General features: G+C 34.7%; 1 protein-coding gene across 7 annotated transcripts in view; it reads left to right on the top strand.

The window, feature by feature from the left end:
* ST7L (suppression of tumorigenicity 7 like) overlaps positions 1-13,478 on the top strand; it is a 103,673-nt gene that overhangs the window by 12,115 nt on the left and 78,080 nt on the right. For all 7 annotated transcript variants that reach the window (XM_053214616.1, XM_053214619.1, XM_053214618.1 and 4 more), the window contains exons 5-6: positions 314-429; positions 6,426-6,504. In XM_053214616.1, coding sequence (XP_053070591.1) covers positions 314-429; positions 6,426-6,504 — 195 coding nt within the window. The remainder of the gene's footprint in view (positions 1-313; positions 430-6,425; positions 6,505-13,478) is intronic.

Below are 13,478 nucleotides of genomic sequence, written 5' to 3'. Positions count from 1 at the left end.
GAAGTCATATGATATTTGTCTTTCTCTGACTGACTAATTTCACTTAGCATAATACCCTCTAGTTCTATCCACGTAATTGCAGATGGCAAAATTTCATTCTTTTTGATTGCTCCCTCTTGGTTTTTTATGTTTTATTATCATATTCTCAGTAGTTTGTATAAGTTTTCTCTTATTTTTCTGATTATAATAAACTTTTAAAACATTCTGAAATAGAATTTGTAGCAATATATTTTTGCATTTTAAATAGTGTTTGTTGTAGCAGATAGAGGCTCTCTCATGTTCAATTTACATATTTTCTTGTATTTTGGTAAAGATACACTTGGGTGACTGGTAAAGAGCCACTTACCTACTATGACATGAATTTGTCAGCTCAGGACCATCAGACCTTTTTCACCTGTGACACGGACTTTTTACGTCCTTCAGACACAGGTATGTGTCATATCTGTTCATGGGGTAAACAGTGGTAATGAAAATTGTTTTAAAAGCTCTTTAGAGTTACTTATTAGAATATACAAATTTATTTGGCTTGGGGTTGTTTGCATCATTGATAAGAGACCCAGATTAAATTGAAACGAATTATGAGTGTACATTAACTTGTTACACTACCTACCCTTCTTATAAAGAATTTAAAATATTTTATAAAAATATGAAATCGCTTCTTTTGTTACCTAAAAAACGTTTCAGATCAAATACAGCAACTGCTCATGGGAAATTAACACATGAAATTATATACATAAAGGAAGAGTAAGACAAAGTGCAAACACTGGGGCATGGCATGTGGATTAGAATGGAGTATATTTTACCCTAGTCATTAGTTAGGGGTGCATATAAAGTAGTGGAAGATCATAGAAATGTCTATATTTAGGTGTCTCAGTCTTCTCTATAGAAGACAGTATTGAGATTCTTAAATGCATGGTTAAAGACAGGGACCTTTATCACAACTATTCTTTTACTTCAAATGCTCTCTCCCTTCTTATCTATCCTCCTACTTTTATGCTTCCTGCTTTTATCCTTCAAGATTCAGTTAAAAGTCACATTCTAGAAGAACCCTTCTCTGTCAACTCCAAAGTTAAACACTTTATTCTCTGTAGTTCTATAGTCCATGCCTCACTGAAACAATTCTAGTTAATTTATTCAACCACAACCATTTACTTGTTAATTTTGTCATGTTGCTTCAATGTTTATCTTCCCTAATAGGGTATGAAACTTTGGAAAGCAGGGACTATATTCTCATTATCTTTGAATCCTTATCGTCTAGCACATTGCCTGGCATACTGTAAATATTAATATTTATTCTTTGATGAAAATATGAATGAATGACCTTGGTGTCACAGACGTCTTAAGCAATTTCACTAGTAATAGCTAACACTCGTATAGCACTTATTATGCACCAAGCACTGTTCTAAGCAATTTGTATAAATGTTCTGACTTAATCTTCCCAATCATTTTATGAGTTAGGTACTTTTATCAGCCTCGGAAATAAAGGAATGGAGGCAAAGGGAATCAAGTAACATGCTCTAAGTAACCTAACTAATAAATGATAAAGTTGGGTTTCAAATGCAAGTCTGACTTTTAACCACTATACTACTGCTGCTTCTATTCACCACAGTGATAGGCAGATGAAAATCAACAACAACAAGGGTCTGAAAAATAACCAGTTTTCCAGCATTAAAGTGAGTTCTTTGTGATCTATATCTGCTGGGTTAAATATACTAAGGGTAGATAATAGCAGGAAAGCCAAGCATCTTTGGAGTAGTTACATAAAGTGGTTTAATTGCAAATAGAAGAAAAAGAAATTGCTTTATGTTTATATGCTTAGTGTTTACATTAATGGCAAAAGTGTCATATTGGGGGAATAACAGAAATGGAAACTAGTATTTTATGTTAACTTTAAAGACTTCAAGAAATGAAGGCTTCACCTCCTTCTCACAAGCAGGATTATAGACATTGGTGGGCTTTGCAAATAGCAACCATGGCTATCCACTAAAGCTGTGCTCTGAGGACAGTTTTGCTCACATACCTCCTAAAGGAATTTTGAGAAACTATGTATCCTTTCACACATTTTTAACTTGATATCATAAGATTAAATAATTGTAAAGAATATAATTTTTGACATGTTACAGACAGTTAAAAATAAAACTAGATTACCCTATATTTGGATATATCTCAAGTAATCTAATGACTTGATACCCACCATTATCCATTGAAAAAGACATGAATTAATACTCTTTAGCAGTAGAAAATTTTATAAAGTCCGTTTTCTTCTTGAACTCATCCATTTTACACCTCTAATATAATTTTATTATAATTATTATATACTTGAGAATCTTTTATTTATCACACATGCTTTTCCACCATAAAAATTATTTGCATAAGTTTCTTAAAATTTAAATTTCCTTTGATCATAAGTTCTAAATGATATCAGGTACTTTAATTATATTTTTTGTCAAATCCTTAGAGCTACATATTTGGCTTTTTTAACTTTGGAAAATGTCCTCCATATAACCTAATTGGCTGGGTGAGTTCTCATTATCAATTCTGTCAACCAAACCAGACTGACTTTCTGACAGAGAAGTCTGACTTCATTTTTCAAGTCAAATAAACATGCTAACATGCATCCCTATGACAGCCATCTCTCTTCTGAATTTAGATTCTAAGATAGAAAGATAGATAAGTCTTGGAGCTTTGCCTAGAGCCTATCACTTGGCCAAAATAAGATTCCAGTGCCTTTAGTATCCTTTACTAGTGCCCCCTTTGCTTGCTGTGAGGAGACCTCCCCTTAGGAGCAGCGCATTCTTTGATAGTAAGGGGAGTGCAGTGCTGATAAATGGAATTGATAAAAATTGTTTTCACTCTCTCCCCACTACAATATACTTGAATTCAGAGCATCCAGGGGCGAGACTACACTTAGTTCTTTTTTTTTTTTTTTAATTGTTTTAATGTTTATTTATTTTTGAGGGGGAGAGGGACTGAGTGTGAGCAGGGGAGGGGCAGAGAGAGAGGGAGACACAGAATCTGAGGCAGGCTCCAGGCCCTGCACTGTCAGCACAGAGCCTGATGCAGGGCTCAAGCTCACGAACGGTGAGATCACGACCTGAGCTGAAGTGGGATGCTTAACTGACTGGGCCACCCAGGTGCCCCAGGGGTACACTTATTTCTAATGCCTAACTTCATTGTTAAGTAGAAGGAATCCCCTGACAAAAAATGGCTGCCCCTAAACCCAAGCTTTGAATTGTCCTTTTTGGCACTTGCAGATGTTTATACTCTAGAGAATGCACCTTAGAAAAATTCAGGATGGGTGAAAAAAGCCTTTCTTTTGTAAAGGAGAAGAGAATAAATATATCTTTTGGGGAGTGGGGAAGCAGATGTTGGGTAGGAAAGGAAAACCAGCATGATGTACAGACCACTCAGAGAAACATTCTTCAAGTAGATCAGTTCTAGAAAAGAGTCATATAAAGTTGAGACTTTATAAATTGATTCTCTTAAAACCATGCATCCTATTTTGGTCCTTGCAAAGCTTCATGTACTTCTAGAGGTATGCATACTCCCAGCTAAATGCTGAGCTTAAGGACAGACTTTTATCTGTGAATTGATCCATACTGATCTTTTCAGACACTCACATAAAGGTAATGATTTATATATGTAGTTTTACATTAAAAAAACATGTACATATGTGATGTGACAAATTTCTCTTGACTATTGTCATCAGTTACTAAGTTAGTAGATTCTGTTCTCTTCCCATTGACTTGTTTACTTAAGGCAGAAAACAAATATATTCTCAGGGCCAGTCAGCACTGTTTTGGTTTTTTAAAAGATTTTATTTTTAAGTGATCTCTACACCCAGTATAGGCTTAAACTCACAACCCTGAGATCATGAGTTGCATGCTGCACTGACTGAGCCAGTCAGGTGCCCCTGGCTAGCAGTGTTTTTTGAATAATTTGTTTTCATGGTATTTTCAACACTTAACAATCAGGAGATTTGATATTAAAACCCAGGTGTACACTTGTTACAAGTTGGAAAATATGGCAAAACTGGACCTGCATGTCCACTTGGCAATAATCAGTTAGACCTTTTAGTTTACATATTTTTTTTCTGCCTGGTCTTTGTAGGCATCTACATTTATGACTCCTGATCTTGAGATTGGCTCTTCTCTTTTCTGCTTGATAGTATACTGGAATGTTATTTAACTTAAAAAAATAGATTAAATTGATTGAATTGCTAATTGCTTGTGTTATTTTTTTGAGCATGTCAAGATCTCTTAAAGAGGACAGTTGAATACTAAATCAATATTTTCCTTTAAATTACTCGTAAGCCTTTTTTAAAGAAAGAAATACACATTTTTCTTCTTATGCTTTATTTCCCCTTTCCCTTTTAGCTTGGAACTGCATTGGTTGTGAGGATTAATCTTGAAAGGCTGGATAGAGCAGTTGAAAACATAATAAGAATAAGAACAAATGCTTAAAGGTGGATCATATGACCTTACTAGAAATAAAAGAAATGCGGGGGCACCTGGGTGGCTCATTCGGGTAAGCAACTTCAGCTCAGGTCCTGATCTCACAGTTCATGAGTTTGAGCCCCGGGTTGTGCTTCCTGCTGTCGGCCCCAGAGCCCACTTAAGATCTGCTGGCCCCCTGTCTCTCTGCCCCTTCCCCCGCAAAGAAATGCAAATGAAGATGAGATAGTTTCCACATATTAAATTAGCAAAATTGTTACTACTCAGTGTTGCTAAGCAGGGAAACTGTCTCTCTCTCTTTCTCTCTCTCTCTCTCTCTCTCTCTCTCTCTCTCTCTCTCATCCACTGCCTGAAAGAATGTAATTTAATACAATCTTATTGAGAAGAGTTTCGGAGTGTATATCCAACCATTTAACCAACCATTCCACTTCTAGAAAGGAAATATTTGGTCAGGTATGCAAAAGTAGATGTTGAAAGATGGTTATTATAACATTTCTATAATTAACAAAAAAAATTGGGTGTAACTTCATAATCAAAAGAATTGCTTAAATAATTCCAGTATACTAGAATATCAAATAACCATTTAAATTGTTAATAAAGATTCAGCATCAAAATTTGACTTGTAAATATCATGTAACTTAAAGAAAAAAGCCCCATCATTAAAACTGGCAAGTCTAATATTTGTCTTTATTTTTATGTAATATTTTAATGTTTCAACAAAATGCTATTCTCTTTTTTTTTTAATTTTTTTTTTCTTAATGTTTATTGCTGAGACAGAGAGAGACAGAGCATGAGTGGGGGAGGGGCAGAGAGAGAGGGAGACACAGAATCCGATGCAGGCTCCAGGCTCCAGGCTCCAGGCTCTGAACTGACAGCACAGAGTCCGACATGGGTCTTGAACTCACGGACCATGAAATCATGACCTGAGATGAAGTCGGTCACTCAACCGACTGAGCCACCCAGGCCCCCCAACAAAATGCTTTTCTTTACCTGGTTATTATCAGATGGGTGCTGACTTGCATCAATTTGTCAAGTTCAGGAAACATTAGCTGTCAGCCAGATAGTGACATATTTGATATGAGAAATGTATTTTTGTTACACAAGTAGAATATATTGTCTTCTTTTCTAAGCCAAGACTAATATTTTGTTTCCAAAGGAAAACTCAAACATTTTCCACATTATTCTTTCTGGACAGTTGTAGGTTTTGTTCCAAAAGCAACATTCATAGATTCTCTATTTTTCTTATCAAACTTAAAATAGGCCAGATAGTTTCATGAATATACTTTGTTTATTTGTTTATTTAATTTTTAAGAAACTTATTTTTTTGGCATGAAATCTTATTTGGTATTTATTACTATGAAATTTTCATTTTGGTACAGTAATTGGTAGCAAAACTAATATTGTTATTCTAGAAAGATCTTCATTTAGGCTTTGTTGAATCTTGGTAGAGACTGACATTTTCCACAAAGGACAATATTCTAAATTAATTACTTTTTCCACCTTTTTATACAAAATGCAAATTCAAACATTGTTCCTGCATTGAATCATTGGTTAGACAAAGCCTTTTTTTAAGTGTTTTGTATATTTTAACAGTTCCATAGACTCTTTGCAAAGTGATTTAAAAAGTAGAATATTTCATATTGATTATAATTTGATGTCACTCAGACTCAATATGCATTTAGAAATATAAATGTTCATGTATAATAATGATGCAATCAAATGGATTAAACACTTTATATGTTGTTACTTCAATCAGAGAAAGAATATATTTTTATTGTATGTGAAGCTTCCAAATTTAATGCGAATTTCTCATAAGATTAATGTGAACTAACACCCCAATTTTTTGTTTCTTATGTTTAAGAACATGTTATTTAAAGTTTTGTTTACTTTCATAGCTCATTCTTCATATGTTTTGAGTAAGATTATTTATGTTTACTATCTCATCTACTTTTTGAAATATTTTTCCTACAGTTATGCAGAAGGCATGGAGGGAAAGAAATCCTCCAGCTCGAATCAAAGCAGCCTATCAAGCTTTAGAATTAAACAATGAGTAAGTTTGAAATATATGGAAAGTAAGTTTGTTTTGAAGGAAACCCAGGCAAATGATTTTATGTTATCTTTTGTCTGTTCCTAAAACACTTGGAGTCATTACCAGTCCCTTTATTTTGCATACTAGAGAGAAATTTTGCAGTGTTCACATCTGTACTTTGCTTCCTAAATTACAAGCTTATCTATGCTTTTGAATAGAAATTATCCTAGAAATACTTTTTAAATGGAGAATGCTGAACTAATTGGTTATAATACTTGATAGTTAAAGAGTACTAAAATACTTATGCCACCTGTATTAATTTTGTTTTTCATTTAAGTCATTCATTTAAAGCATTCATTCAGTCCTGAGAACTTTAGTTGCTAATGGGATTGGAGGCATGAGAAGAGGATTCAAAATAAATGATATGTAGCTCTAACTTTTTTTCATGTTAAGAACATTTATTTTTTATAGCTCTTTGTATCAACTCTACATTTTGAAAAGGCAAAATGTAAAATCATAATATTTAAGTGGGGCAGATCAGTAAGTGTTAATCTGATACTGAATAAATGCCAGGAATAAAAATACTGCCATAGTCAGGGTTAATCAAGAAATGCTTCCTGAATAACGTGAATTTAACATTGTCCCCTGTATCCTGCAACAAGATATATTATCCTTGTTAAGAAGACCTTTCCAAGGTGGAGCAAAATCACAGTGTGGGGAACTCCAAAAGCAGTGAATCAGCTTTATTGAAACCCTAGAAACTAATCAAAAGTTTATAACATCCTGGAGAATGCATAATCAATTAAAAAAAACAGCCGAATTTCTATAAGAGAGCATTGTGGTGTTTTAACTTACACTGACCCCATCCCCCACTCCGTAGCTCAGTGGGGCAGCCTTGAAGACAAAAAGTCTTCATTTTGGGTATAGGTTCCAACTACCAGAGGAAGTGGAATGGATTTTATTCTTAAAACATTGTGGTTGTTTATTTTGACCTGTCTGGTGTTCCCTGAAGGACCAACTTAAAAGGCTTGTCTTTATTTGGGTTAATTCTGAACTCTCCCAGCATTGACACAGCTACACTGGGGGGCATTTGTTGAAAACGTTTAAAGGCAAATGCATTAGTCCCTGCTGCCCTGGGGGCAAGGGATAACAGCTGGGGCAAACAATAGACAAATCAGAAAGCTTGTGAGGAAAGGTTGGGGAATTAGATACTTTAGGAAGTAAAGGCTTTCAAAAGCTCTCACATATTCCTGGGAATCTCAAAAGTCCCACATATACCTAAGGTTGGGCATATGCTCAGAAAAGACTTAAGAAGGCCCTAAGCTCTGTCTAAATTTCAGGTTCTGCACAAACAGAAAGTAAAGGCTAAGGCAGAATTATATGCCTGACTGAATGTTGAAGGTGTGCCCCAACACACAGAACCAATCTGCAAAGACTTGGTTTTCTTGTTTTGTTTTTGGTTCCAGGTATTTAAGGCAGTCTCTATCGCATCACTGGCTGATAAATAAGGCAACAGAGCAGAGGCTTCACTGGTCATATATGATAAAGAATACAAACTTCATAAAATTCAGAAAAGTCACTAAGCAAGTAAACAACTGCAACAGGCAACAACAGCAAGCCACGGGAAGGAGGGGGAAATCTGATTTCTAGAGTTGCTAAATTATGATATTCAAAATTTGTAGTTTTCAACAGAAAAATTACCAGACATAGAAAGAAACAAAATATATCCCATACAAAGAAAAGAAAGGAAAGGAATGGAGACTGTCCTTGAGGAAGCCCAGACTTTGGACTTTCTAGATAAAAACTTTAAATCAAATATTTTAAATATGCTCAAAGAGGTAGAGAAAGCCATGTACAAAGAACAAAAGGAAATCATGAGAAGAATGTTTCACCATTAGAGAATATCAATAAAGGTCCCGAAATCTAGAAAGAAATCTAGGGACAAAAGTAGAAATAAATCTAGAAACAAAGACCAAGAAACTCAGTGAACCCCAAGTAAGATATAATCAGAGACATTCACATTGAGACCATAGACAAGGGGAGATTACTGAAAGCAAAAAAGAAGTGACTCATCATGTATGAGGGATCCTCAATAAGATTAACAGCTGATTTCTCATCAGAAACCATAGAAGCCAGAAGGCAGTGGGATGACAAAGTCAAAATTCTGAAAGAAAGAAAACTGTTAACTACAGACTCTATATCCAACAAACCTGTCCTTCAAAAATGAAGGGGAAATTAAGACATTCCCAGATGAACAGAAACTGAGAGTTCATTGCTAGTAGACGTATAATTATGCAAAATGCTAAAAGGAGTTTTTCAGGCTGAACTTAAAGGACATTAGACAGTCTTGACTCTACACAAAGCAACAAAAAACACCAGTAAAAATAATTTCATAGGCAAATATAAAAGTTAATATATTTTGGGTTTGCAATTCTTTTTTTTTTAATATGACTTAAAAGACAACAATGTAAATAATTATAAGTTTATGTTAATGGACGTACAGTATATAAAAATGTAATTTGTGACAATAACAGCATAAGGTGGGGGGGAAGGAGCAAAATTTTGTATACTATAGAAACTAGGTTAGTATTAATTGAAACTAGGTTGCTGTAAATTAAGAAGTTAAATATAATTGTTAATTGTTAATCACCTGAAAGTAACTAAAAAACATAGTAAAAGAAGTGACAAGGAAATCAAAATGGTATGCTAGAAAATACCTAACACAATTACTTCAGGAAATAAGGACAAAAAAGGACATATAGAAAACAAATAGGAAAATAGTAGAAACAAGTCCTTCCTTTCCATTAACTACTTACATGTAAATAGATGAAACTCTCCAGTTAAAGGCATTTTTTGGCAGAATGGATTTAAAAAATAGTTAAATCATATGCTGTCTATAAGAGACTCATTTTAGACAGACACAGAGAAGTAGAAAGTAAAATTATGGAAAAAGATTTTCATGCAAATAGTAACCAAAAGAGAGCTGCAATGGCTAAACCAATATCAGACAAAATAGAGTTTAAGACAAAAAATATTTTTTTAAATTTTTTAATGTTATTTTTGAGAGTGGAGGGGATGGGCAGAGAGGGAGGAGGCCAGAGGATCCAAAGCAGGCTCTGTGCTTACACGGAGAACCCGATGTGGGGCTTGAACTCATGAACCATGAGTGACCTGAGCCAAAGTCGGACAATTAACCAACTGAGATGCCCCAAGACAAAATTTTTATGAGACAATTACATTATCTAATGATAAAAGAGGTTCAGTTTATTAAGAATACACAACAATTTTAAACTTACATGCATCTAATAACAAAGCCCCAAAATATATGAAGCAAAAACTGACAGAATTGAAGGAAGGTAATAGACAGTTCAACAATAATAGTTGGAAACTTCAACATGCAATTTCAATAATGGATAGAATAATTAGACAAAAGACACACAATGAAATGAAAGACTTGAAGAACACTATAAACTAATTAGACCTAACAGACATCTGTATAGTACTCTACCCAACAACAGTGGAATACATGTTCATCTCAAGTGTACATGGAACATTCTCCAAGATGCATCATATATTATGATATAAACAATTCTCAATAAATTTCAAAACATTGAAATTATATAAACTATTCACTGCAACCATATTTTCTAATAAAATTAGAAATCAATAACAAGGAAATCTGGAAATTCCACAATATTGGAATATGTGGAAGTTAGACAAGTTTTAACCAATGAGTCAAAGAATAAATCACAAGGAAAAAATCAGAAAATACTTTGTGATGAGTGAAAATGAAAGCACAACATACCAAAACTTATGAGACACAGAGAAAGCAGTGCTCAGAGAAAAATTTATAGCTGTAAACACTTGCATTAATAAAAAAGATCTCAAATCAATAACTTAAACTTTATACCTTCCTTAACAAATGAGAAGATGGGGGCGCCTAGGTGGCTCAATTGGTTCAGCAACCGACTTCGGCTCAGGGCATGATCTCACAGTTCATGGGTTCAAGCCCTGTGTTGGCCCCTGTGCTGAAAGCTTAGAGCCTGGAACCTGCTTTGGATTCTGTGTCTCCCTCTCTCTCTGCCCCTTCCCCACTCCTCTGTCTCTCTGAAAATTAAATAAACATTAAAAAAATTTTTTTTAATGGGATGGGGGATGGGCTAAATGGGTAAGGGGCATTAAGGAATCTACTCCTGAAATCATTGTTGCACTGCATGCTAACTAACTTGGTGTAAATTTAAAAAAATAAATAAAAATTTAAAAAATGAAAAAAAGAAATGAGAATATGAAGAGCTAACTAAACAACAAACAGAAGGCAGTAACAAAGATTAGAGTGAGATAAACAAAATAGAGTAGAAAAAAAGAATGAAGCCAGAGGTTGGTTTTTTAAAAGATCAACAAAATTGACAAACTTTTTAGCCAGACTAAAAAAGAGATAAGACTCAGATTACTAAAACTAAGAATGAAACTGAGAACATTACTGCTGACCTTATAGAAATGAAAAACATAAGAGAATTCAGTGAATAATTATATGCATACAAATTAGATAAATGGACACCTTTCTAACAACACAGTACCAAGACTGACCCAAGATGAAATGGAAAATCTGAATAGACCTGTAACAAGTGAAGAGATGGAATCAATAATTTAAAAACTTCCAAACAAAGGCAACCAGGACTAGATCCCTTCACTGGCAAATGCTACCAAGCACTTGAAGAAGAAATAACACCAGTTCTTAAACTCTTCAAAGAAATAGAAGGGAAGTAACTCTTCCTAACTCATTCTGTGTAGCCAGTATTGCCCTCATACCAAAATCAAACAAAGACATCACAAGAAACAAAAACTATAGGTTAATGTCCATTATGAATACAGATGCAGAAATCCTCACCAAAATACTAGCATGGAAAATCCAGCAGCATGTCAGAAGAATTATATACCATGAACAAATGGGATTTATCCCAAGAAGGCAAGGGTGGTTTAAAATATGAAGATCAGGAGCTCCTGGCTGGCTCAGTCAGAAGTGCATGTGACTCTCATGATGCGTTTGAGCCCCATGTGGGGTGTAGCGATTACTTAAGTAAATAAAACTTAAAAAAATATGGGGGCACCTGGGTGGTTCAATTAGTTAAGCATCCAACTCTTGATTTCAGTTCAGGTCGTGATCTCACAGTTCCTGAGTTTGAGCCCATGTCAGTCTCCATGCTGATGGTGTGCAGCCTGCTGGAGATTCTCTCTCCCTCCCTCTCTGCCCCTCCCCTGCTCTCCCTCTCTCTTTCTCTCAAAATAAACTTTTTAAAAAATATGAAAATCAGTCAATGTAAGATACCACATTAATAGAAAAAAGAATGAGAACCACGTGGTCATCTCTATTGATGCAGAAAAGGTATTTGACAAAATCCAACACCATTTTATGGTAAAAACACTAAAAAAAAAAAGGACAGGAATGGAAGGAAACTTCCTTAAACTGCCACTTCCTGCCACTTCTATTTAACATTGGACTGGAAAGGTTAGCCAGTGCAATTTGGTAAGAATGGGGGAGAAATGGCTTCCAAATCATAAAGGAAAAAGTAAAACTTTATTCACAGATTACATGATCTTATGCATAGAAATCCCAAAGAATCCACACACAAAAAAACTGGTAGAGCTAACAAAAGAGTTCAACAAAGTTATTGTCTATAGGACATAAAGAAAACAAATAGGAAATGGCAGAAACAAGTCCTTCTTAATGTCTGTCATATATCTATACACTAATAGTAGATAGTCTGTAAAAGAAATTTGAAAAACAATTCCATTTATAATAGCATCAAAAATGGTAAAATATTTAAGGATTAAATTTAACCAAGGAGTGCAAGATTTGTACACTAAAAATGATGAAGTATTTTTGAAAAAGTTAAAGAAGACTTCAGTAAATGGAAAGACATCCCATGTTCATGAATTGGAATACTTAATATTGTTAAGATAGCAGCACTCCTCAAGCTGATCTTCAAATTCAGTACAATTCCTGTCAGGATTTCAGTAGCCATGATTATGAAATGGACCAGCCGATCCTAAAATTCACATGGAATTGTAAGAGCCCTCAAAGAGCCAAAACAATCTTGAAAAAGAATAAAGTTGGAGAACTCACTTCCTGATTTCAAAACTTACTATGAAGCTGCAGTAATTAAATAAAGATAGACATCTAGGTTGATGGAATCAAATTGTGAGTCCAGAAATAAACCCATGCATTTATGGCCAATTGATTTTTGTGCCAGGACCATTTTTTAAAAATGTTTATTTATTTATTTTGAGAGAGAGAGAGAGTGAGCAGGGAAGGGCAGAGAGAAGGGAGAGAGAGAATCCCAAGCAGGCTCCATGCTGTCAGCCTAGAGCCCAATGTGGGGCTCACTCTCACAAACCATGAAATCATGACCTGAGCCAAAATCAAGAGTCTGACACTTAACCAGTTGAGTCACCCAGTGCCCCTGACAAGGTTGCCAAGACCATTGCATGGGGGAAAGAATAGTTTTTTCATTAAGTGATGCTGGGCAAATGGATAACTACGTAAAAAAGCAACCCTTACATCACATCGTAAACAATTAAAAATCAGAAACCTAAATTTATGAGCTAGAACTATAAACTCCTAGAAGAAGACAGGGGCAAATTTTCAAGACTGGATTTGGCAATGGTTTCTTAGATATGACACCAAAAGCGCAAGCAACAAAAACAAAAACAAAAAAATTAGATAAATTAGACTTCATCAAAATTAAAAGCTTTTGTGCATTGAAGGATACTATCAAGAAAGTGAAAAGACAACCCATAGAATGAGAGAAAATGTTTGCAAGCCATATTTGATGAGTCTAGCATCCAGAATATATCAAGAGCTGTTAACAACTCAATAACAAAAAGATAACCCAATTAAAAATGAACAAAGGATTTGAATAGACATTTCTTCAAAGAAGATATGTAAATGACCAATAAGCACATGTAAAGGTGGTTGACACCATTCATCACTAGGG

Source organism: Acinonyx jubatus, chromosome C1, assembly GCF_027475565.1.
Source record: "Acinonyx jubatus isolate Ajub_Pintada_27869175 chromosome C1, VMU_Ajub_asm_v1.0, whole genome shotgun sequence".
In the NCBI taxonomy this organism is placed as follows: domain Eukaryota; kingdom Metazoa; phylum Chordata; class Mammalia; order Carnivora; family Felidae; genus Acinonyx; species Acinonyx jubatus.
This window is presented reverse-complemented; position numbering and strand designations above follow the sequence as displayed.